The sequence below is a fragment of the Bombina bombina genome, chromosome 2, assembly GCF_027579735.1.
Source record: "Bombina bombina isolate aBomBom1 chromosome 2, aBomBom1.pri, whole genome shotgun sequence".
In the NCBI taxonomy this organism is placed as follows: domain Eukaryota; kingdom Metazoa; phylum Chordata; class Amphibia; order Anura; family Bombinatoridae; genus Bombina; species Bombina bombina.
Window position 1 is genome coordinate 685,463,619 of NC_069500.1, and position 26,938 is coordinate 685,490,556.

Below are 26,938 nucleotides of genomic sequence, written 5' to 3' on the forward strand. Positions count from 1 at the left end.
GTTTCTAAATTTTGTCCTGAGTTTAGAAATACCCAATGTTTACATGTTCTTTCCTTTTTTTGCAAGTTATAGGGCAATAAGTACAAGTAGCACTTTGCTATTTCCAAACCATTTTTTTTTCAAGATTAGCGCTAGTTACATTAGAACACTAATATCTTTCAGGAATTCCTGAATATCCATTGCCATGTATATATATATTTTTTTAGAAGACATCCCAAAGTATTGATCTAGGCCAATTTTGGTATATTTCATGCCACCATTTCACCGCCAAATACAAAAAATCGTTCACTTTTTCACAATTTTTTTCACAAACTTTTGGTTTCTCACTGAAACTATTTACAAACAGCTTGTGCAATTATGGCATAAATGATTGTAAATTTTTCTTTGGGATCCCCTTTGTTCAGAAATAGCAGACATATATGGCTTTGGCGTTGCTTTTTGGTAATTAGAAGGCCGCTAAATGCCACTGTGCACCACATGTGTATTATGCGCAGCATTAAAGGGGTTAATTAGGGAGCATGTAGGGAGCTTTTAGGGGTAATTTTATCTTTAGTGTAGTGTAGTAGACAAACCCAAGTAATGATCTAGGCCCATTTTGGTATATTTCATGCCACCATTTCACCGCCAATTGCGATCAAATTTAAAAAAAAGTTAAATTTTTCACAATTTTAGGTTTCTCACTGAAATCATTTACAAACAGCTTGTGCAATTATGGCACAAATTGTTGTAAATGCTTCTCTGGGATCCCCTTTGTTCAGAAATAGCAGACATATATGGCTTTGGCGTTGCTTTTTGGTACTTAGAAGGCCGCTAAATGCCGCTGCGCATCACACGTGTATTATGGCTAGCAGTGAAGGGGTTAATTAGGTAGCTTGTAGGGAGCTTGCAGGGTTAATTTTAGCTTTAGTGTAGAGCTCAGCCTCCCACCTGAAATATCAGACCCCCTGATCCCTCCCAAACAGCTCTCTTCCCTCCCCCGCCTCACAATTGTCCCCGCCATCTTAAGTACTGGCAGCAACTCTGCCAGTACTAAAATAAAAGATATATTTAGGCTTTTTTGTTTTTTTTAAGCATTTTTACATATGCTGCTGTGTAGGAGCCCCCCTTAGCCCCCAACCTGACTGATCCCCCACCAAACAGCTCTCTAACCCTCCCCCTCTGCCTTAATGGCCGCCATCTTGGGTACTGGCAGCTGTCTGCCAGTACCCAGTTTAGAATAAAACAGTTGCTTTTTTATTTTTTCCCCATTTTCTGTAGTGTAGCTCCTTCACCACCAAAGAACAAACCCCCACCCCATCCGAGATACCTTTGATTGTTTGTTTGTTTTTAAAATAAAAACTTTTTTCTGACACTTTTAGCACAGTCTTTTCTGTAGTGTAGCGGTTCCCACCCGCTCCTGCCCCGTGCACGCGCCCCCCTCTACATTACCTGGCCCATCGATGGCCGCCCACCCGCCTCCCAAGTCGGCTCCCACCCACCAACAATACCGGCCATCGATGTCCGGTGCAGAGAGGGCCACAGAGTGGCTCTCTGCATCGGATGGCCATCTAGAGTTATTGCAGGATGCCTCCATATCGAGGCATCACTGCAATAACCGGAAAGCAGCTGGAAGCGAGCAGGATCGCTTCCAGCTGCTTTCCACACCGAGGACGTGCAGGGTACGTCCTCAGGCTTTAACTGCCTTTTTTTTGAGGACGTACCCTGCACGTCCTCGGTCGTTAAGGGGTTAAGGTAGAATAGCATGATTTTAAATCATGCTCACAATTTAGCTAAATCGTGTGCACGATTTAGCTAAATCGTGCTCACGATTCAGCTAAACCATGAGCACGATTTAACTAAATTGTGCGCACGATATAGCTAAATTCTGCGCACGATATAGCTAAATTGTGCGCACGATTTAGCTAAATTGTGAGCATGATTTAACTAAATTGTGCACACAATATAGGTTAATTGTGCGCACAATATAATAAATCGTGCACACAATTTAGCAAAATGTGCTCACGATTTAGCAAAATGTGCTCATGATTTATAAAAAAAATCTTGTGTGACACCTCTGGGGCTCCGTAAATTAGTGTTACAGTAGCACTATTTCTTCATCAACCAATTGAAAATGCCTCTGATAGGAATTTAACAGTTCAGGACAGTTGTCTATGAACCATATTTAAATGTATAGTTTTGCAGCTTATCACATAACAGGAGCAGTGTCATATACAGTATGTAAAGGACTGGGGTTAACCCGTTCATGCCCATCACAAGTGTTTAAAATCTGAACAAAGTAATGATGTAAACACTTCCTGCAAAAATGAAATCACCCAATCGTCGATGCGATCACGTTATTTCAAGACCAGGATCGGAACATGGGGGACTGCCCAAGTTGCTAGGCACGCCCCAGTCCAATCTTGCGTTCATCAAAATGGGGAGGCTGCAGGACATCTTATAAGGTAGGAAGTTCCCTGCCGTCCTTCGGCGTTAAAGCCCAGCGCTGTTAAAATGGCATGGAACGTCCTAACGTTGTGAAGGGGTTAATGTTTGAGAGATTTTTTCTTTTTCTTTTTTTTTTAAACAAAATCAATATAGTATTTTTCTGTATATTTTTAAATACTTACCAATTTAGTTTCCCTAAAAAAGTAAAATGATGGTATTCCCTTGATCACGTAACGCTCAATAAAATCCTAAAATAATTTAAAAAAACATTACATTCATCCAGATGTTTGACCAAATCTGTTTTTTTAGTTTCTTTTTTATTTTGTTTTGTTTTTTTACTAACCTCACATTCGTTGGTATCAACATTAATAATGACCACATCTGGCATCTGTGGTTCTAGGTTCTGTGAAGTAAAATGGAAAATATGTTCTTAGTTATTTTGATGCTACTTAGTATCTTCATAGCTAATGGGTATATACAGCTTTGTGTACATAAGGGGCAGTCTAGTCCAAAATAAACTTTCATGATTCAGATAGGGTATGTGATTTTAAACAATTTTCCAATTTACTTTTATCACCAATTTTGCTTTGTTCTCTTGATATTCTTAGTTGAAAGCTAAACCTAGGAGGTTCATATGCTAATTTCTTAGACCTTGAAGGCCGCTTCTTTTTTTAATGCATTTTGACAGTTTTTCCCCTTTATGTCCTATAGATAACACTGTGCTCATGCATGTGGAGTTACCTAGGAGCCAGCACTGATTGGCTAAAATGCAAGTCTGTCAAAAGTACTCAAATAAGGGGGCAGTTTGCAAAAGCTTAGATACAAAGGTAATCGCAGAGGTAAAAGTATATTAATATAACCGTGTTGGTTATGCAAAACTAGGGAATGGGTAATAAAGGGATTATCTAACTTTTAAAACAATAACAATTCTGGTGTAGACTGTCCCTTTAATGTCTGTATACGAAATAGATAATAATTATAATATTATGTGATGCAGTAAAACAAAAACAATGCTCAAAAAATGTTCTCTATACATTGATTTAAGACTTAGGGGCCGAATTATCAAACTCTGAATGGAGCTTAATGCCACTGTTTCCGCACAAGCCTTCAGGCTCACCGGAAACAGCAGTTATGAAGCAGCGGTCTTAAGACCTCTGCTCCATAACTTGTCCGTCTGCTCTGAGGCTGCGATCATCAATCCACCTGATCCTATACGATCGGGCTGATTGACACCCCCTGCTAGAGTCCGATTGGCTTTGAATCTGCAAGGGGCGCATTGCACAAGCAGTTCACCGGAACTGCCTGTGCAATGATAAATGCCGACACATATGCTGTCAACATTTATCGATGTGCAGCGGACATGATCCACTAGATCGGATCATGTCCGCTCACACATTAATAAATAGTCCCCTATCTTTGTAGGTGGGCATCAGCTACTTTTGTTTTTTATTCAAAAATCAGTTATTCATAAAAGAACCAGAGATTGTGAAACTTAAAACATGTATCCCCAGTTTGTAGACAAGAAATTAAAGGGCCATTATTGTCATAGAAAATTACAAGAACATATAAACTAATGATAATTAGCAGGAAGTCCATATACACTAATGAGCATTAGCAGGAAGCCCATATACACTAATGAGCATTAGCAGGAAGCACATTTACACTAAAGAACATTAGCAGGAAGCCCATTTACACTAATGAGCATTAGCAAGAAGCATATTTACACTAATGAGCATTAGCAAGAAGCCCATTTACACTAATGAGCATTAGCAAGAAGCACATTTACACTAATGAGCATTAGCAGGAAGCATATAAACACTAATGATCATTAGCAGGAAGTATATATACACTAATGAGCATTAGCAGGAAGCACATATACACTAATGAGCATTAGCAGGAAATACATATACACTAATGAGTATTAGCAGGAAGCCCATATACACTAATGAGCATTAGCAGGAAGTACATATACACTAATGAGTATTAGCAGGAAGCCCATATACACTAATGAGCATTAGCAGTAAGCACATTTACACTAATGAACATTAGCAGGAAGCCCATATACACTAAAGAACATTAGCAGGAAGCACATTTACACTAATGAGCATTAGCAGGAAGCACATATACACTAATGAGCATTAGCAGGAAGCCCATATACACTAAAGAGCATTAGCAGGAAGCTTATATACACTAATGAGCATTAGCAGGAAGTACATATACACTAATGAGTATTAGCAGGAAGCACATATACACTAATGAGCATTAGCAAGAAGCACATTTACACTAATGAGCATTAGCAAGAAGCCCATTTACACTAATGAGCATTAGCAGGAAGTACATATACACCAATAAGCATTAGCAGGAAGCAAATATATACTAATGAGCTATAGCAGGAAGCACATATACACCAACGAGCATTAGCAGGAAGTACATATACACTAATGAGCATTAGCAAGAAGCAAATATACACTAATGAGCATTAGCAGGTAGCACATATACACTAATGAGCATTAGCAGGAAGCACATATACACCAATGAGCATTAGCAGGAAGTACATATGCACTAATGAGTGAGCAATAGCAGGAAGCAAATATACACTAATGAGAATTAGCAGGAAGCACATATACTCCCATGAGCATTAGCAGGAAACACATATACACTAATGAGCATTAGCAGGAAGCTCATATACACTAATGAACATTAGCAAGAAGCACATTTACACTAATGAGCATTAGCAAGAAGCCCATTTACACTAATGAGCATTAGCAGGAAGTACATATACACTAATGAGTATTAGCAGGAAGCACATATACACCAATAAGCATTAGCAGGAAGCAAATATACACTAATGAGCTATAGCAGGAAGCACATATACACCAACGAGCATTAGCAGGAAGTACATATACACTAATGAGCATTAGCAAGAAGCAAATATACACTAATGAGCATTAGCAGGAAGCACATATACACCAATGAGCATTAGCAGGAAGTACATATGCACTAATGAGTGAGCAATAGCAGGAAGCAAATATACACTAATGAGAATTAGCAGGAAGCACATATACACCCATGAGCATTAGCAGGAAGCTCATATACACTAAAGAGCATTAGCAGGAAGCACATATACACTAATGAACATTAGCAGGAAGCACATTTACACTAATGAGCATTAGCAGGAAGCCCATATACACTAATGAGCATTAGCAGGAAGCTCATATACACTAAAGAGCATTAGCAGGAGGCTCATATACACTAAAGAGCATTAGCAGGAAGCACATATACACTAATGAACATTAGCAGGAAGCACATTTACACTAATGAGCATTAGCAGTTAGCACATATACACTAATGAACATTAGCAGGAAGCACATTTACACTAATGAGCATTAGCAGGAAGCCCATATACACTAATGAGCATTAGCAGGAAACAAATATACACTAATGAGCATTAGCAGGAAGCTCATATACACTAATGAGCATTAGCAGGAAGCACATATACACCAATGAACATTAGCAGGAAGCTCATATACACTAAAGAGCATTAGCAGGAAGCACATATACACTAATGAACATTAGCAGGAAGCACATTTACACTAATGAGCATTAGCAGGAAGCCCATATACACTAATGAGCATTAGCAGGAAGCTCATATACACTAAAGAGCATTAGCAGGAAGCTCATATACACTAAAGAGCATTAGCAGGAAGCACATATACACTAATGAACATTGGCAGGAAGCACATTTACACTAATGAGCATTAGCAGGAAGCACATATACACTAATGAACATTAGCAGGAAGCACATTTACACTAATGAGCATTAGCAGGAAGCACATTTACACTAATGAGCATTAGCAGGAAGCACATTTACACTAATGAGCATTAGCAGGAAGCACATATACAGACCTCCCAAGATTTAAAAATTCAAAAGAGGGACACCACCTGCGGCAGAAGTGTGATATGTGGTGGGCAGGAGTGGGGATGGGGCTTAAAAAAATCATAAGACCAAAGTAATATAAGCAAAATTCTAAATAATTCATATATTTTAATACTCTTAGGCAGCAAATCAAACACAAGCTCATACCACTGGTATAGGCTGTTATGTGAGCTCTGTATTTAATTAGCCTTTCCAGAGACAGTGCTAAATATTTTAAGCTTAATTGGACATTTATTAATAGATTCTTTAAAACTGTTCTCTGCATTCCCCATTAATATTCTAGATTCTGGCATTTAAAGTCAGCAAAAATGCACATATACATGTACACACACTCAAATACACAGAAACACACACTACATAGCATACACACTACACAGCATACACTTACACATGCATATACCTCACACACACTACATAGCTTACACTTATACATGCAGATACACACACACACACACACACTACATAGCTTACACTTATACATGCAGATACACACATACTACATAGCTTACACTTATACATGCAGATACACACACACACTACATAGCTTACACTTATACATGCAGATACACACACACACACACTACATAGCATACACTTATACATGCAGATACACACACACACACACTACATAGCTTACACTTATACATGCAGATACACACACACACTACATAGCTCACACTTATACATGCAGATACACACACACTACACAGCATACACTTATACATGCAGATACACATACACACTACATAGCTTACACTTATACATGCTGATACACACACACTACACAGCATACACTTATACATGCAGATACACATACACTACACAGAATACACTTATACATGCAGATACACACACACAACTTATCTTACACTTATACATGCAGATACACACTACACAGCATACCTTACACATGCAGATACACACACACACTACATAGCATACACTTATATAAGCAGATACACACATACACTTATAGATACAGATACACACACACACACACACACACTACATAGTATACACTTATACATGCAGATACACACACAAACACTTTTACATACAGATACACACACATACACTACATAGCATAATTATACATGCAGATACACATAATCTTATACATACAGATACACACACACTACATAGCTTACACTTATACATGCAGACACACACACACACTACATAGCATACACTTATACATGCAGATACACACACTTATACATACAGATACACACACTACATAGCATACACTTATACATGCAGATACACACACGTATACATACATATATACACACACACACACACACACACTACATAGTATACACTTATACATGCAGATACACACACAAACACTTTTACATACAGATACACACACATACACTACATAGCATAATTATACATGCAGATACACATACTCTTATACATACAGATACACACACACTACATAGCTTACACTTATACATGCAGACACACACACACTACATAGCATACACTTATACATGCAGATACACACACTTATACATACAGATACACACACTACATAGCATACATTTATACATGCAGATACACACACTACATAGCATACACTTATACATGCAGATACACCCACTACATAGCATACACTTATACATGCAGATACACACACACACACACTTATGCCTACAGATACACACACTACATAGCTTAGTTATACATGCAGATACACCCACTGCATAGTATACACTTATACATGCAGATACACACACACACACACAATTATGCCTACAGATACACACACTACATAGCTTACAGTTATACATGCAGATACACACACTTCTACACACACACACACACACACTTATACATACATATACACACACACACTACATCATATATTGGTATCTGTAATTCATTATATTGGGTCCTGGGGTTGGAAAGCACATTAGCTGGCAGTCTGAGGCTGCCCTGTTTGTTACCCTGGTATTAGCAAGCACTGCTCATCCTATAAAACTGAAGGCATGCTAGTATTATCAGCAGGGGTTAGATGTCATCACTACCAGAGGTTAGAGGTCACCATTACCTGAGGTCAGAGGGTATACAGGCTTCTTCCTCCTGCTTAACCCACACACCATTCCACAGGGAATCTAACCGGTATCTAACCCTGGTAGAGAATATATATATATATATATATATATATATATATATATATATATATATATATATATATATATTTATTTATTTTGAAAAAACTGATTGGGGCAATTCAGGACAGATGCCAAGCAACCCGGGACAGCGGGACAGACCGCTAAAATTGGGACAGTTGGGGGGTGTAAGTACACCAATGAACATTAAAAAGAAGCACATATACACCAATGAACATTAGCAGGAAGCACATATACACTAATGAGCATTAGCAGGAAGCACATATACACTAATAAACATTAGAAGGAAGCACATATTCCCTAATGAGCATTAGCAGGAAGCACATATATACTAATGAGAATTAGCAGGAAACACATATACACTAATGAGCATCAGGATGAGGCACATATACATCAATGAGCATTAGCATGAAGCACATATACACTAATGAGCATTGGCATGAAGCACATATACACTAATGAGCATTAGCAGGAATCACATATACACTAATGAGCATTAGCAGGAAGCACATATACAGGGTGTGCAGAATTATTAGGCAAGTTGTATTTTTGAGGATTAATTTTATTATTGAACAACAACCATGTTCTCAATGAACCCAAAAAACTCATTAATATCAAAGCTGAATAGTTTTGGAAGTAGTTTTTAGTTTGTTTTTAGTTATAGCTATTTTAGGGGGATATCTGTGTGTGCAGGTGACTATTACTGTGCATAATTATTAGGCAACTTAACAAAAAACAAATATATACCCATTTCAATTATTTATTTTTACCAGTGAAACCAATATAACATCTCAACATTCACAAATATACATTTCTGACATTCAAAAACAAAACAAAAACAAATCAGTGACCAATATAGCCACCTTTCTTTGCAAGGACACTCAAAAGCCTGCCATCCATGGATTCTGTCAGTGTTTTGATCTGTTCACCATCAACATTGCGTGCAGCAGCAACCACAGCCTCCCAGACACTGTTCAGAGAGGTGTACTGTTTTCCCTCCTTGTAAATCTCACATTTGATGATGGACCACAGGTTCTCAATGGGGTTCAGATCAGGTGAACAAGGAGGCCATGTCATTAGATTTTCTTCTTTTATACCCTTTCTTGCCAGCCACGCTGTGGAGTACTTGGACGCGTGTGATGGAGCATTGTCCTGCATGAAAATCATGTTTTTCTTGAAGGATGCAGACTTCTTCCTGTACCACTGCTTGAAGAAGGTGTCTTCCAGAAACTGGCAGTAGGACTGGGAGTTGAGCTTGACTCCATCCTCAACCCGAAAAGGCCCCACAAGCTCATCTTTGATGATACCAGCCCAAACCAGTACTCCACCTCCACCTTGCTGGCGTCTGAGTCGGACTGGAGCTCTTTGCCCTTTACCAATCCAGCCACGGGCCCATCCATCTGGCCCATCAAGACTCACTCTCATTTCATCAGTCCATAAAACCTTAGAAAAATCAGTCTTGAGATATTTCTTGGCCCAGTCTTGACGTTTCAGCTTGTGTGTCTTGTTCAGTGGTGGTCGTCTTTCAGCCTTTCTTACCTTGGCTATGTCTCTGAGTATTGCACACCTTGTGCTTTTGGGCACTCCAGTGATGTTGCAGCTCTGAAATATGGCCAAACTGGTGGCAAGTGGCATCTTGGCAGCTGCACGCTTGACTTTTCTCAGTTCATGGGCAGTTATTTTGCGCCTTGGTTTTTCCACACGCTTCTTGCGACCCTGTTGACTATTTTGAATGAAACGCTTGATTGTTCGATAATCACGCTTCAGAAGCTTTGCAATTTTAAGAGTGCTGCATCCCTCTGCAAGATATCTCACTATTTTTTACTTTTCTGAGCCCGTCAAGTCCTTCTTTTGACCCATTTTGCCAAAGGAAAGGAAGTTTCCTAATAATTATGCACACCTGATATAGGGTGTTGATGTCATGAGACCACACCCCTTCTCATTACAGAGATGCACATCACCTAATATGCTTAATTGGTAGTAGGCTTTCGAGCCTATACAGCTTGGAGTAAGACAACATGCATAAAGAGGATGATGTGGTCAAAATACTCATTTGCCTAATAATTCTGCACTCCCTGTACACCAGTGAGCATTAGCAGGAGGCACATATACACCAATGAGCATTAGCAGGAAGCACATATACACAAATGATCAGTATCAGGAAACACATATACACCAATGAGCATTAGCAGGAAGCATATATACACTAATGAATATTAGCAGGAAGCACATATACACTAATGATCATTAGCAGAAAGCACATATACACTAATGATCATTAGCAGGAAGCACATATACACTAATAAGCATCAGTAGGAGGCACATATACATCAATGAGCATTAGCAGGAAGCACATATATACAAATGAATATTAGCAGGAAGCACATAAACACCAATGAGTATTATCAGGAAGCACATATACACAAATGAGTTATCAGGAAGCACATATACACTAATTAGCATTAGCAGGAAGCACATATACACTAATGAGCATTAGCAAGAAGCAGATATACACTAATGAGCATTAGTAGGAAGCACATATCACTTTTGCACTATTAAGGTGGGAATGTTTTTAGCCGTTTAATAACTATATCCTGCAATTTGACAGTTTATTGATTTCTGCTTCAACCAACAACAACGTAAGCTTCACTTTCACTTATTCTCAATCCTAACCACATAAAATATATATGTTTTAAATGTTTGTGCTGCTGCTGGCTTGTAGCAGTAGCACTAGTTTAAGCTGCTGATCAACTTCTCTGTCCTGAAAATGTGCCTCTTAAGAAATAACACATTTTCATTAAAAAATCGGCTAGATTACGAGCAGCGCAAAATTTGGCGCTCACGCATTAACTTCACTAGATGGTGTTTTTTTGCACGTCAGTTTGTGCTCATATTATGAGTTGAAAGAAAAAAGTTAGTGTGTGTGTAAAAACCTGAGGTGTGCAAAAAGTGGACTTTCAAATATCACACATACGTTAATGTATTCTACTATAGATTTCAATGGAGCAATTAAACTGGAAATAAACTAACACCCATACTCGCATGCTAACCCGATTATGTTTATTCAAGTGCGCTAAAACCAACAAGAAATATAAATATTTCACATTCCAATGTTTTACACATAGATGAATATGTTCTATTTATTCTTAAATAAATATTTCTATATATATCTAATGATATGTTGGTAAAATCACTAAAAAACCTCCTTTGAGCGTAGTTTATGACTGAGCAGGAGCACTAATGTGTGATCCACTCGTAATCTAGCCACAATGTTGTTGTTGTGAATAAAGATTATGGCCATCCATACACACACTTTAATGTATAGGTATGCATGCAGAGTGTATATAGTGTATATAGTGTGTATATATATATATATATATATATATATATGTATATATATATATATATATATATATATATAAAATCCAAAAGGGACTGCACTTTCACTTACTGATATAGCATCTACCAGGGTGCCGGTACAAAGTTACATAAATCATAAAGAGAGTACCGCACTCACTGGATTTCAAACACAAATATCCATTTATATTTATTTATATATACATATTATTATCAGTTATTTGTAGAGCACCAACGGATTTTGTGAATATATACTCCCCTCCGATCCTAGCCATTATGCCACCACACATGGCCCCAACTATAAAGCCCAAGTTAGGCAGCAAAAATTGCAAATGTACACATTTAAAAAAATATTCATGCATCAAATTTGTGCCCTTAGGCGGTCTCCTAATCTGCCTTTATTGTAGCACCAGCCCTGATCCCAGAGATATCGGAAATACAGACTAAATATATGATTTTGTAGCATTACATTTGATGTTATTTAAATAAATGACATGTATAAGATAATCATGTTTCCTTTGTATCATATGTTGCAAAACATTTTTATACATTTCTACTTACATTGAGAAAAGGTGTTGTTAGTTTACATGGTCCACATTTTTCAGATGAAAAATATACAAGAACAAGTTTATTCCTAGCAGCAAACAATTCATTGTTCAGCTCAGTCTGTAAAATAAAAGATTGAGAAAATGCTATAAAACCAACACCAAGAAACTTATAAATTTACACCAATGCATGTGATCTATATCATGGTAGTGTTTTCATAAATAATTTTACCTCTCCGACTCCAATCGAGGAGGAAGATTCTAAAATCTTTTTTAAAGAAGGTTCTGTTACGAACTGGGATATCACAATTTCACTGGCATATAGATAACTAAAATCAGTACTAAATAACTTTTTATTTTTTTTATTTTAAATGTTTGGAATTTTTTCATCTTTAATTTTTTTTTCTGAGCCTTAATGCACAGGAATTTTTTTTTTTAGAATGATTGGTTTTCACAATTTATATTGCATATGATCACAGTTTTTTCTGGTCACCATTATTTCAATAAAATACTCATGGAACTATTTTACATTACTGTTTATTTAATACCCCATTACTTAGGGTCAGTATTTCAAGAATACATTCATTTATGAATATTATAAAATCCATGACTGACTTCTGTAAGGAAAGCTGAAATCTCAAAACTATTTTACTTTATTTTGAATTGAACATGCAGCCATGCAGCTCCCTTTAGAAGCTCTTACTTATTATTTTTATTATACTTCTCTGATCTGGCACCCTGGTTGATGACCACTGTCTGGGAAGTGAAAGTGCAGATACATTTACTTGTGCCGCAAGGAATGCCACAAGCAGCAAACTGAAAATATTTTACATGTGCCCCTTACTAAATGCATTAATCTATATTATTGTTTAAATGATATTAGGCACCAAAATACAAATTTTCAGTAAATATTCATAAATGACGTTTAATTTATTATTATTATTATTATTATTATTGTTACATTTTAATTAAAAAAATGATATCCCTTTAAATTTGGGACCCTATGTAGAACACAAAGGAAGGTGGACAAACAATTAGCAAAATAAATTATTGTTACATATACATTTTAGCCCTGGGCATTTAATTAGATGGTCATACAAGTTTATAATAGGCTTTGTGGCTATTGAATACATTTAGCAATATAAAGTTTGTTAAAAAGTGCTCCTTTGGACTCTTTATGTCTGAAACCTTGTGTACGTGCTAAGTGTACATCTCAGAGCCAAGACAGGAACAGATCGGTGTTTATTGCGCATTCACTAGCACAAATATAAATCAAGTTCACACACAAGGACATATGCACCAGGCAGTGGGTATTGGGTAAGTATGCTCTGCTTGTAACCTGGGGGCATGCTGCAATCTTAAAAGTACTTTGCTGCTCCTGAGCCTACCTCAGGACCAAGAAGAAAAACAAATGAGGTAATAGAAGTAAATCAGAAAGCTGCTTAACATTAAATGCTCTCTCTAAATCATAAAAGTTTAATTTTGACTTTGCTCTCCCTTTTTTGTAGTTTTAGCAAAAATGACCACATGGATATTCTGTAAAGTAGTCTGATTTGGTTGTATGCTTTCTAAAACATCAAACACCTTTAAGCAATTATTATAATCTTTCTAACCTAGGATCTGATTATCTAAAAGTATCTGTGCTTGATAGATTCTGTAAGATATCTCTCCAGTACCATGAAGCCCATGTTGGAATTCTTTTAAGGCAGATTTTATCTTGGGAATAATGTGCCCAGCAAAGTGGTGTTCCCAGCATTTGATTATGTAGAGGTGCATACATTTACCATAGGGCTCACAACTAATACATTAAATACTAAAATAGAAGCATGCAGTATAAAATTGTATTTTTAAAGGGACAGTCTACTTCAGGATTGTTATTGTTTAAAAAGATAGATAATCCCTTTATTACCCATTCCTCAGTTTTGCATAAACACAGTTATAGTATCACACTTTTTACCTCTGTGAATACCTTGTATCTAAGCCTCTGCACACTGCCCCCTTATTTCAGTTCTTTCAACAGAGTTGCATTTTAGCCAATTAGTACTGACTCCTAGGAAACTCCACGGGAGTGAGCAGAATGTTATCTATATGGCACACATGAGCTAGGGCGGTCTAGCTTAAAAAACAGTCAAAATGCACTGAAATAAGAGGTGACCTTCAAGGCATATGAGCCTACCTAGGTTTAGCTTTCAACCAAAAATACCAAGATAAGATCACACAAATTTGATGATAAAAGTAAATTGAAAAGTTGTTCAAAATGTAACTTTTACTAGACTGTCCCTTTAAATCATATTTAAATTTGTTACAAATTTGTTCTGCAAAGATTACATTTTATTAAAATGTTTTAAATTGTTTTGAAATTTTGCAGGAAAAGGAACTATTTAATTAATAATACAATTAAATTCTGTGAAATTTGTACTTATTATACAAAATTTTATTGTTTTCCATGTATCCCCTATTTAGCTAGAAATGTGCTTTACTATGCAGTGGTTTTCACATTACAGAGGTGGCAAACTACATAACAGAAATATGGGTATGACTGGATTCTGAGAAAATGAAATGGCACGTACAATTGTATTCTGAAAACACATTATGCTGTCAAATATGTATGGTAACAGAAGCCCTTCTATCCAATACTTTACTATCTGAATGCATAACTAGGATAACTCATGTGTTTAACTATCATAGGCCTAGATTTAGAGTTGGGCGGTAGCCGTCAAAACCAGCGTTAGAGGCTCCTAAAGCTGGTTTTTACCGCCCTCTGGTATTTGGAGCCAGTCATTAAAGGGTCTAACGCTCACTTTCCAACCGCGACTTTTCCATACCGCAGATCCCCTTACATCAATTGCATATCCTATCTTTTCAATGGGATCTTTCTAACGCTGGTATTTAGAGTCGTGGCTGAAGTGAGCGTTAGAAATCTAACAACAAAACTCCAGCCGCAGAAAAAAGTCAGTAGTTAAGAGCTTTCTGGGCTAACGCCGGTTTATGAAGCTCTTAACTACTGTGCTCTAAAGTACACTACACCCATAAACTACCTATGTACCCCTAAACCGAGGTCCCCCCACATCGCCGCCACTATATTTAAATTTTTTAACCCCTAATCTTCCGCTCCATACACCGCCGCCAACTACGTTATCCCTATGTACCCCTAATCTGCTGCCCCTAACACCGCCGACCCCTATATTATATTTATTAACCCCTAATCTGCCCCCCACAACGTCGCCGCCAGCTACCTACAATAATTAACCCCTAGTCTGCCGACCGGAGCTCACCGCTAGTATAATAAATGTATTAACCCCTAATCCGCCTGACTCCCGCCTCAATAACCCTATAATAAATAGTATTAACCCCTAATCTGCCCTCCCTAACATCGCCGACAGCTAACATCAAGTATTAACCCCTAATCTGCTGACCAGAGCTCACCGCTACTCTAATAAATGGATTAACCCCTAAAGCTAAGTCTAACCCTAACACTAACACCCCCCTAAGTTAATTATAATTTTTATCTAACGAAATAAATTAAGTCTTATTAAATAAATTATTCCTATTTAAATCTAAATACTTACCTGTAAAATAAATCCTAATATAGCTACAATATAAATTATAATTATATCTTAGCTATTTTAGGATTAATATTTATTTTACAGGCAACTTTGTAATTATTTTAACCAGGTACAATAGCTATTAAATAGTTAATAACTATTTAATAGCTACCTAGTTAAAATAAGTACAAAATTACCTGTAAAATAAATCCTAACCTAAGTTACAATTAAACCTAACACTACACTATCAATAAATAAATTAAATACAATTCCTACAAATAAATACAATTAAATAAACTAACTAAAGTACAAAAAATAAAAAAGAACTAAGTTACAAAAAATAAAAAAATATTTACAAACATTAGAAAAAAATTACAACAATTTTAAACTAATTACACCTACTCTAAGCCCCCTAATAAAATAACAAAGACCCCCAAAATAAAATAATGCCCTACCCTATTCTAAATTACAAAAGTTCAAAGCTCTTTTACCTTACCAGCCCTTAAAAGGGCCCTTTGCGGGGCATGCCCCAAAGAATTCAGCTCTTTTGCCTGTAAAAAAAACCATACAATAACCCCCCCCAACATTAAAACCCACCACCCACATACCCCTAATCTAACCCAAACCCCCTTAAATAAACCTAACACTAAGCCCCTGAAGATCTTCCTACCTTGTCTTCACCATGCCAGGTATCACCGATCGTTCCAGGCTCCGAAATCTTCATCCAAGCCCAAGCGGGGGCTAGACATCCATCATCCGGCTGAAGTCTTCTATCAAGCGACGGCTGAAGAAGTCCAGAAGAGGCTCCAAAGTCTTCATCCTATCCGGGAAGAAGAGTAGATCCGGACTGGCAACCATCTTCTTCCATGCGGCATCTTCTATCTTCATCCGATGACGACCGGCTCCATCTTGAAGACCTCCACCGCGGACCCATCTTCTTCTTCCGATGACTTCCCGACGAATGACGGTTCCTTTAAGGGACATCATCCAAGATGGCGTCCCTCGAATTTCGATTGGCTGATAGGATTCTATCAGCCAATCGGAATTAAGATAGGAAAATTCTGATTGGCTGATGAGCTTGCATTCTATTGGCTGTTCCGATCAGCCAATAGAATGCGAGCTCAATCTGATTGGAAGATTCTCAATTCCGCTTGGAAGAAAATGGTTGCCGGTCCGGATCTACTCTTCTTCCCGGATAGGATGAAGACTTTGGAGCCTATTCTGGACTTCTTCAGCCGTCGCTTGATAGAAGACTTCAGCCGGATGATGGATGTCTAGCCCCCGCTTGGGCTTGAATGAAGATTTCGGAGCCTGGAATGATCAGTGATACCTGGCATGGTGAAGACAAGGTAGGAAGATCTTCAGTGGCTTAGTGTTAGGTTTATTTAAGGGGGGTTTGGGTTAGATTAGGGGTATGTGGGTGGTGGGTTGTAATGTGGGGGGGGTATTGTATGTTTTTTTTACAGGCAAAAGAGCTGAATTCTTTGGGCATGCCCCGCAAAGGGCCCTTTTAATTTTTTGTAACTTAGTTCTTTTTTATGTTTTGTACTTTAGTTAGTTTATTTAATTGTATTTATTTGTAGGAATTGTATTTAATTTATTTATTGATAGTGTAGTGTTAGGTTTAATTGTAACTTAGGTTAGGATTTATTTTACAGGTAATTTTGTAATTATTTTAACTAGGTAGCTATTAAATAGTTCTTAACTATTTAATAGCTATTGTACCTGGTTAAAATAAATACAAAGTTGCCTGTAAAATAAATATTAATCCTAAAATAGCTAAGATATAATTATAATTTATATTGTAGCTATATTAGGGTTTATTTTACAGGTAAGTATTTAGATTTAAATAGGAATAATTTATTTAATAAGAGTTAATTTATTTCATTAGATAAAAATTATATTTAACTTAGGGGGGTGTTAGTGTTAGGGTTAGACTTAGCTTTAGGGGTTAATACATTTATTATAGTAGCGGTGAGCTCCGATCGGCAGATTAGGGGTTAATTATTGTAGGTAGCTGGCGGCGATGTTGTGGGGGGCAGATTAGGGGTTAATAAATATAATATAGGGGTCGGCGGTGTTAGGGGCAGCAGATTAGGGGTACATAACTATAATGTATGTTGCGGCGGTGTAGGGAGCGGCAGATTAGGGGTTAATAATAATATGCAGGTGTCAGCGATAGCGGGGGCGGCAGATTAGGGGTTAATAAGTGTAAGGTTAGGGGTGTTTAGACTCGGGGTACATGTTAGAGTGTTAGGTGCAGATGTAGGAAGTGTTTCCCCATAAAAAACAATGGGGCTGCGTTAAGAGCTGAACGCTGCTTTTTTGCAGGTGTTAGGTTTTTTTCAGCTCAAACTGCCCCATTGTTTTCTATGGGGATATCGTGCACGAGCACGTTTTTGAAGCTGGCCACGTCCGTAAGCACCGCTGGTATCTAGAGTTGCAGTGGCGTTAAATTATGCTCTACGCTCCCTTTTTGGAGCCTAACGCACTGAAAACCCAGCCATTCTGTGAACTCTAAATACTAGCGGTATTTAAAAGGTGCGGGAGAAAAAAAGCACGCGTAGCTAATGCACCCCTTTGGCCGCCAAACTCTAAATCTAGCCGATAGTGTGCATTTCATATGGATTAGATCTCAATAAAGGTATATGATACTCAAATATTGAATCTGTTCCATCAAAAATACAATGTTCCAAATGTATTGCAGTGCTTTATTGAGTCCTAAGACTGTTTTACACATTCATGCCCTTATTAAAAGTTTAACTTTAAATATACATAGCTTTTACTTAACTTTTTTATGCAAACAAATATTTTTGGCATGTTTAACTGCTGTGCTTTCATATGTCTGCTAAAAAGTGTTTTGAGTATCATGTCCTTAATGGGAAATTTGAAATAAAAAAATGACCCGATCTTCTTCATTACGGCATGTCATTTTTGCATTTCTGACACTATAGGCTAAAAACACAGATACATCCTACTTGAGAACTGCACGCACTTAGCCAGCAATCATCAGGTGCATTCTGCTCAGAATATGTAATGTTTGTGTTTCCCAACTAAAACTTGCCTAAGTGTTAACTTCTTTAAAAGGGGGTTAAACTCATAATTATAATTACCCTTTAAGTTCATGGTAAACTCAAATGCACTATCAAGTAAATTACTAGTTTAACATATTTGCTTTGCGTAGGAAGATTTGATAACAATATATGCACATCAGAGTCAACAACACTTCTGTATATTATTACCTGATTATTATTATTTTTTGCAGGATCATAAAGAAACACTGTGCTTTACTCATCCCCAATCAAACTGGGGAATTTTTAATTTCTTGCTCCGATCAACTAAGAATATTGAGTATTAGTGACCAGGGTTGGTTTTAGACCATACTCCCCTAGTACCTCCCTAGAGCTGCCACTATTAGTAATTAAAATAAATATATTTTATAATTAAAAATGTTTTATATTATTGATAAGGGTAAATCTATGTTTGCTCCAGAGTTTTTCTAAGAATCATTGTAAAAAAACAAAAACATGATAGTGATCATTTGGTTTTACCATTTACTGAAATATCTTTTATAAAACATGAAGCACAGGCATAATACTTTGTATACAATCATCGTGTATGATTTGCTAAGAGAAATAACCATAGTGAGAAAATGAGGTTTAGTTGGTTATTATTGCTGCAAAAATTGCCACCAAAAAGAAAAGCTGTTTGTATAAGATGTCTAAGAATTTTATGAATTGGATTTCTTTATTTCAATGGTTCTGTAAAATGTATTACCAATAAGTTGCTATTGCTATTTAGAAAACAATATTTACTTAATAAAATATTACAAAACAAATCTGAAATATAACAAGTTACCTGATCATAAACCTTTTTCATTGTAAAGATTGAGTTTCTCTGAGTATTGATCAGACCGCAGTTCTCAGGACGCTGTAACACAATGTGCTTTATTCTTGTCTATCCCTGGATTTTTGTGGGAACTGCTGAAGCCTAAGGGCATGCAGACGTACCCAGTGTTATTAAACAAAATCTGATCAGGCTGTGCTCATCTAGGGAGTGGTAACATATAATGTAGGTGTGTAGCTGATTTTGTTGCATGAGTAATTTTGCAATAGCTCAAAGAATTGTTTTGTTTTGGTTAGAAAATGAGAACTACATTTTAGGCTTAAACGGACATGAAACCCCACATTTTTCTTTCATGATTCACATATAGCATTCAGTTTTAAACAACTTTCTTATTTGCTTCTATTATCAAATTGTCTTTGTTCTCTTGGAATTTTTTGTTGAAAAAAGCTCAGGACCCTGCACATGTCTGGATCACTATATGGCAGCAGTTCTGCAAGAATGTTATCCATTTGCAAGAGCACTAGGTGGCAGCTAGTGATGTCCTGAATTGTTCGCCGGAGAACAGTTCCCGGCGAACATAGCTTGTTCGCGTTCGCCGCAGCGGGCGAACATACGCGATGTTCGATCCGCCCCCTATTCGTCATCATTGAGTAAACTTTGACCCTGTATCTCACAGTCTGCAGACACATTACAGCCAATCAGCAGCAGACACTCCCTTCCAGGCCCTCCCAGGTCCCGGGCAGCAGCCATTTTAGAATCATTGTGATGCAGCTTTTGAAGAGAGAGGAGGTTTAGTGTTGCAGCTCCTGATTTTATAGGGAAATTGATAGCTAGGCTAGTGTATTCAGTCTCCACTACAGTCCTGAAGGACTCATCTGATCTCTGCTGTAAGGACAGCACCCCAAAAAAGCCCTTTTTTTTTGCATAGGGCTAGAACTCCAGTCGTTTTTTTTTTTGCATTTGCCTGCCTGCCACCAGCCTGTGTGTGAGCCTCACAGCATATATTGTGCCAACTTGCTCACTGCCACCACTCATATCTGGTGGTGTAACATTATTTTAAATTTAAAAAAAAAAAAACGTTTACATTAGTTTGCTAATTGCAAGTTTAATCTAATTTCATTTTCCATCAGGCCTGTGTGCCAGGCACACAGCATATACTGTGATTAATTCCTCTGTGCCACCACTCATATCTGGTGGTGTAACATTATTTTAAATTTAAAAAAAAAAAGTTTACATTAGTTTGCTAATTGCAAGTTTAATCTAATTTCATTTTCCATCAGGCCTGTGTGCCAGGCCCACAGCAAGCATATACTGCGATTAAGTCCTCTGTGCCACCACTCATATCTGGTGGTGTAACATTATTGTCAATTTAAAAAACAAAAACAAATTTACATTAGTTTGTTAGTGTAATCTAATTTCATTTTCCATCAGGCCTGGGTTTCTCAGGCACACAGCATATACTGTGATTAATTGCTCTGTGCCACCACTCATATCTGTTGTAACATTAGTGTAAATTTTTAAAAAAATATTTTTTTACATCAGTCTGCTAGTGTGATATAATTTTAGTTGCCAGGCCAGCCTGCCACTAGTGCCAGCCTGTGTGTCAGGCTCCCAGCATATACTGTGCCTACTTCCATCCCCAGTGCCACCACTTATATCTGTTGTAACATTAGTGTAACTTTTTAAAAAAAAACTTTTACATCAGTCTGCTAGTGTTTTTTTAATTTTAGTTTCCAGGCCAGCCTGCCACTAGTGCCAGCCTGTGTGTCAGGCTCCCAGCATATACTGTGCCTACTTCCATCCTCAGTGCCACCACTCATATCTGTTGTAACATTAGTGTAAATTTTTATAATTTTTTTTTTTACATCAATCTGCTAGTGTTATTTAATTTTATTTGCCAGGCCAGCCTTGTGCCAGCCTGTGTGTCAGGCTCCCAGCATATACTGTGCCTACTTCCATCCTCTGTGCCACCACTCATATTTTTAGTAACATTAGTGTAATTTTTTTAAAATTTTTTTTTACATCAGTCTGCTATTGTTATTTAATTTTAGTTGCCAGGCCAGCCTGCCACTAGTGCCAGCCTGTGTGTCAGGCTCCCAGCATATACTGTGCCTACTTCCATCCTCAGTGCCACCACTCATACCTGTTGTAACATTAGTGTAAATTTTTTTTAAATTTTATTTTACATCAGTCTGCTAGTGTTATTAAATTTTAGTTGCCAGGTCAGCCTAGTGCCAGCCTGTGTGTGAGGCTTCCAGCATATACTGTGCCTACTTCCATCCTCAGTGCCACCACTCATATCTTCTTGTTTAATAGTAGTGTAAGTGTACATTTAAAAAAAATAAACTTTTTGGATTGTGAAACATCAGTCTGCTTTTTTGTTTCAGGCTCACAGCGTATACTGTGCCCACTTGCCCAGTGCCACCACTCATATCTTGTTTAATAGTAGTGTAAGTCTACATTTAAATAAAAAAATGACAGGCAGAGGCAGGCCACCCCGCAGGTGCCGTCGTGGTCGTGGTGCTGTGATTCCCTTTGGCCATAGAATAATGCCCAGTGTTAGGGCACATACCATGAACCCGAAAAGTTCTGATGAAATAGTTGACTTTATAACACAGGACACCCAATCTGCTACAGCTTCCGCTCGTAACCTTGACGCACCATCCACCTCCAGCATTGCTTCGGGCCCCTCTCAAGTGACCAGTGCCACTCGCCCGCCTGCCGCCACCATCAGCACTAGCACCACAGCTGCTTCACTTGATCTGTCAGATGAGTTATTGACACATCAGTTGGAAGAAATGAGTGATGCACAACCATCATTGACAGAGGATGTAGATAACAGTGATATGTCTCAGTCAGGCAGCATTACAGACATGGACGTACGGTGTGATGATGATGATGATGTTGTACCTGCTGCTGCTTCCTTTGTTGATTTGTCAGATACAAGTGAAGCGGTTAATGATGATGTGTCTGTGGATGTCACGTGGGTGCCTGCTAGAAGAGAAGAAGAAGAGGGGGAAAGTTCAGATGGGGAGACAGAGAGGAGGAGGAGGAGACGAGTTGGAAGCAGGGGGAGGTCGTCGCAAGGACATAGTAGCACAGTCACAGTCAGACAGCATGCATCGGCACCCGGGGTCAGCCAGACAGCACGCCAATCAACGCATGCTGTTGCCACCACCAGAATGCCGTCATCGCAGAGCTCAGCAGTGTGGCATTTTTTGTGTCTGCCTCTGACAACAGCGATGCCATTTGCAACCTGTGCCAAAAGAAACTGAGTCATGGGAAGTCCAACACCCACCTAGGTACAACTGCTTTGCAAAGGCACATGGTCTCACATCACAAACGCCGATGGGATGAACACATGAGTAGAAGCAGCATCCAAACTCAAAGCCACCATCCTCCTCCTGCTCCAGCATCTTCATCCATGTCAACCACTGCTGTCCTCCTTGCCCCCTCTCAACCATCCACCACTCATTCTCTCTTCTGTAGCAGTTCCTGCTCATCTGCCCACAGTCAGGTGTCTGTCAAGGACATGTTTGAGCGTAAGAAGCCAATGTCCCAAAGCCACCCCCCTTGCCCGGCGTCTGACAGCAGGCTTGTCAGAACTCTTAGCCCGCCAGCTTTTACCATACAAGCTGGTGGAGTCTGAGGCGTTCAAAAAATTTGTATCTATTGGGACACCGCAGTGGAAGGTACCTGGCAGAATTTTTTTTTCTCAAAAGGCAATCCCCAACCTGTACTCGATTGTGCAAAAGGAAGTAATGTCATGTCTGGCACACAGCGTTGGGGCAAGGGTCCATATGACCACTGATAGCTGGTCTGCAAAGCATGGTCAGGGCAGGTATATCACCTACACTGCTCTTTGGGTAAACCTGCTGGCGGATGACAAGCATGGAATGCGTGGCTCTGCAGAACAGTTGGTGACACCGCCATGACTTGCAGGCAGGCCTGCTGCTACTTCCTCTACTCCTCCTACTCCATCCTCTTCCATAACCTCTTCCTCGGCTGATTGCTCTTCTGCTGCGGCGTCTTGCTCCACATCAACGGCACCCCCCCAGCTCCCCAGGTACTATTCAACATCCCGTATACGGCAGTGTCACGCCATCTAGGGGTTGACTTGCCTCAAAGCAGAGAGTCACACCACACCGGCACTCCTGTCCGCCCTGAACGCACAGGTGGATCAGTGGCTGACTCCGCACCAACTGGAGATTGGCAAGGTTGTTTCTGACAATGGAAGTAATTTGGTGGCGGCATTGAAATTGGGCAAGTTGACACATGTGCCGTGCATGGCACATGTGTGTAATCTGATTGTACAATGCTTTGTGCTTAAGTACCCAAGCTTACAGGACGTCCTGAAGCAGGCCAGGAAGGTGTGTGGCCATTTCAGGCGTTCCTACACGGCCATGGCGCAATTGTCCGATATCCAGCGTCGAAACAACCTGCCAGTGAGGCGCTTAATTTGCGACAGCCCGACACATTGGAATTCAACACTCCTAATGTTCGACCGCCTGCTCCAACAAGAAAGAGCTGTTAACGAGTATTTGTATGACCGGGGTGCTAGGACAGCCTCTGGGGAGCTGGGGATTTTTTTTCCACGTTACTGGATGCTCATGCGCAATGCCTGTAGGCTCATGCGTCCTTTTGAGGAGGTGACAAACCTTGTCAGTCGCACCGAAGGCACCATCAGCGACATCATACCATTTGTTTTCTTCCTGGAGCATGCCCTGCGAAGAGTGCTGGATCAAGCCGTAGATGAGCGTGAAGAGGAAGAGTTGTGGTCTCCATCACCACCAGAAACAGCCTTATCAGCATTGCTTGCTGGAACAGCGGCAACGCAGGAAGAGGATTATGAGGAAGAGGAGTCAGAGGAGGAATGTGGCTTTGAGGAGGAGGAGGAAGACCAAGCACAATAGGCATCCCAGGGTGCTTGTTGTTGTCACCTATCTGGTACCCGTGGTGTTGTACGTGGCTGGGGGGAAGAAGATACCTTCAGTGACATCAGTGAGGAAGAGGAACGGGACATGATTAGCTCGGCATCCAACCATGTGCAAATGGGGTCTTTCATGCTGTCGTGCCTGTTGAGGGACCCTCGTATAAAAAAGCTTAAGGAGAACGACCTGTACTGGGTGTCCACACTACTAGACCCCCGGTATAAGCATAAAGTAACTGAAATGTTACCAAATTCCTGCAAGTCGGAAAGGATGGAGCAGTTCAAAAATAAATTAAAAACTATGCTTTACACAGCGTATAAGGGTGATGTCACGGGAATCTAACAGGGGAAGAGATGAAATTAATACTCCTCCTCCCACGACCACGCCGGCAAGGACAGCACGCTTTCCAGACGTGTTGTTGATGGAGGACATGCGGACCTTTTTAACTCCTATGCATCGCCACAGCCCTTCGGGATCCAGCCTCAGAGAAAGACTCAACCAACAGGTATCAGACTACCTAGCATTAACTGCGGATCTTGACACTCTTAGGAGCAATGGACCCCTTGACTACTGGGTGTGCAGGCTTGACATGTGGCCTGAGCTATCCCAATTTGCAATCAAACTTCTGGCCTGCCCCGCTTCAAGTGTCCTTTCAGAAAGGACATTCAGTGCAGCAGGAGGTTTTGTCACTGAGAAGAGAAGTCGCCTAGGTCAAAAAAGTCTTGATTATCTCACCTTTATTAAAATGAATGAGGGATGGATCCCGAAGGGACTGACATTGGGCGATACATTTTAGTAAAAAAGGCCTGATGAGATGAGCTGCCTTGGGCTACGAATGGTACACATGCTGCTGTATTTTATCTTCGAATGCCGGATGACTTGCGTGACTTATCCGCCAACAACTAGTGTTCAAGCCTCAAGGTTTTAGTGCACTTTCTAACTGTTTTACAAACATACATTTTTCTTGCCGCTGCTAAAGCTTACGGCTGCAACAATACCTTATTTTTCAGACATTTGGACATGCCTAATTTTTCTGGCCTCTGGTGATGCACTGTGGCTACAAAAACAAAACCAAAAAAAAGGCACATAACAGTGATTAAACTGTTAAGAATAGTTCTCATTAACACACCATAGATACATTTAAAAATAGTCTGGATACATTTCTGTATATAAACAAAATTCATGGATATGATTGCTAGTATTAAATGGGTCACATTTTAATGGGGTTATTTAAGCTTAACTGGAGCTTTTTGTAAGTATTTTAGATTTGTATAGGTTGAACTCGATGGACTTCAGTCTTTTTTAAACCTTATCTACTATGTTACTATGTTACCACTCATATCTGGTGGCACAGTAGATTGCACGCGCAGTGCCCCAAATTTGAAGTAGGAGGACCGAACAAGCATCTTTTTCTATCTCCCGGTTCCTAAAAATTATCTCCGGGTTCCTAAAAACAATGCCATACCTGAACTCTATTGTGCAAAAGGAAGTGATGGCATATGGGGTCTTTCATGCTGTTGTGCCTGTTGAGGGTCCTTGACCCTCGTATAAACAGGCTGAAGGAGAACGACCTGTACTGGGTGTCCAAGCACCTTTTTCCATCTCCCGGTTCCTAAAAATTATCTCCGGGTTCCTATAATCGATGCCATACCTGTACTCGATTGTGCAAAAGGATGGCATATGGGGTCTTTCATGCTGTTGTGCCTGTTGAGGGTCCTGGACCCTCGTATAAAAAGGCGGAAGGAGAAGGACCTGTACTGGGTGTCAAAGCATCTTTTTCCATCTCCCGGTTCCTAAAAATTATCTCCGGGTTCCTATAATCGATGCCATACCTGTACTTGATTGTGCAAAAGGATGGCATATGGGGTCTTTCATGCTGCTGTGCCTGTTGAGGGTCCTGGACCCTCGTATAAAAAGGCTGAAGGAGAAGGACCTGTACTGGGTGTTAAAGCATCTTTTTCCATCTCCCGTTTCCTAAAAATTATCCCCGGGTTCCAATAATCGATGCCATACCTGTACTCTATTATGCTAAAGGATGGCATATGTGGTGTTTCATTCTGTTGTTTCTGTTGAGGGTCCGGGACACTCGTATAAAAAGGCTGAAGGAGAACGACCTGTACTGGATGTCAAAGCATCTTTTTCCCTCTCCCGGTTCCTAAAAATTATCTCCGGGTTCCTAAAAACAATGCCATACCTGTACTCGATTGTGCAAAAC

At 39.2% G+C, this 26,938-nt stretch overlaps 1 protein-coding gene across 1 annotated transcript in view; it reads right to left on the reverse strand.

The window, feature by feature from the left end:
- Positions 1–19,983, reverse strand: part of LOC128649412 (thioredoxin-like) — a 47,645-nt gene extending 27,662 nt beyond the window's left edge. The window contains exons 1-4 of the mRNA XM_053702665.1: positions 19,805–19,983; positions 12,418–12,522; positions 2,768–2,827; positions 2,607–2,672 (exon numbers count right to left, since the gene is read on the reverse strand). Of these exons, the coding sequence (XP_053558640.1) occupies positions 2,607–2,672; positions 2,768–2,827; positions 12,418–12,522; positions 19,805–19,825 (252 nt within the window). The 5' untranslated portion in view covers positions 19,826–19,983. The remainder of the gene's footprint in view (positions 1–2,606; positions 2,673–2,767; positions 2,828–12,417; positions 12,523–19,804) is intronic.
- Between the last annotated feature and the right edge of the window lie 6,955 nt (positions 19,984–26,938).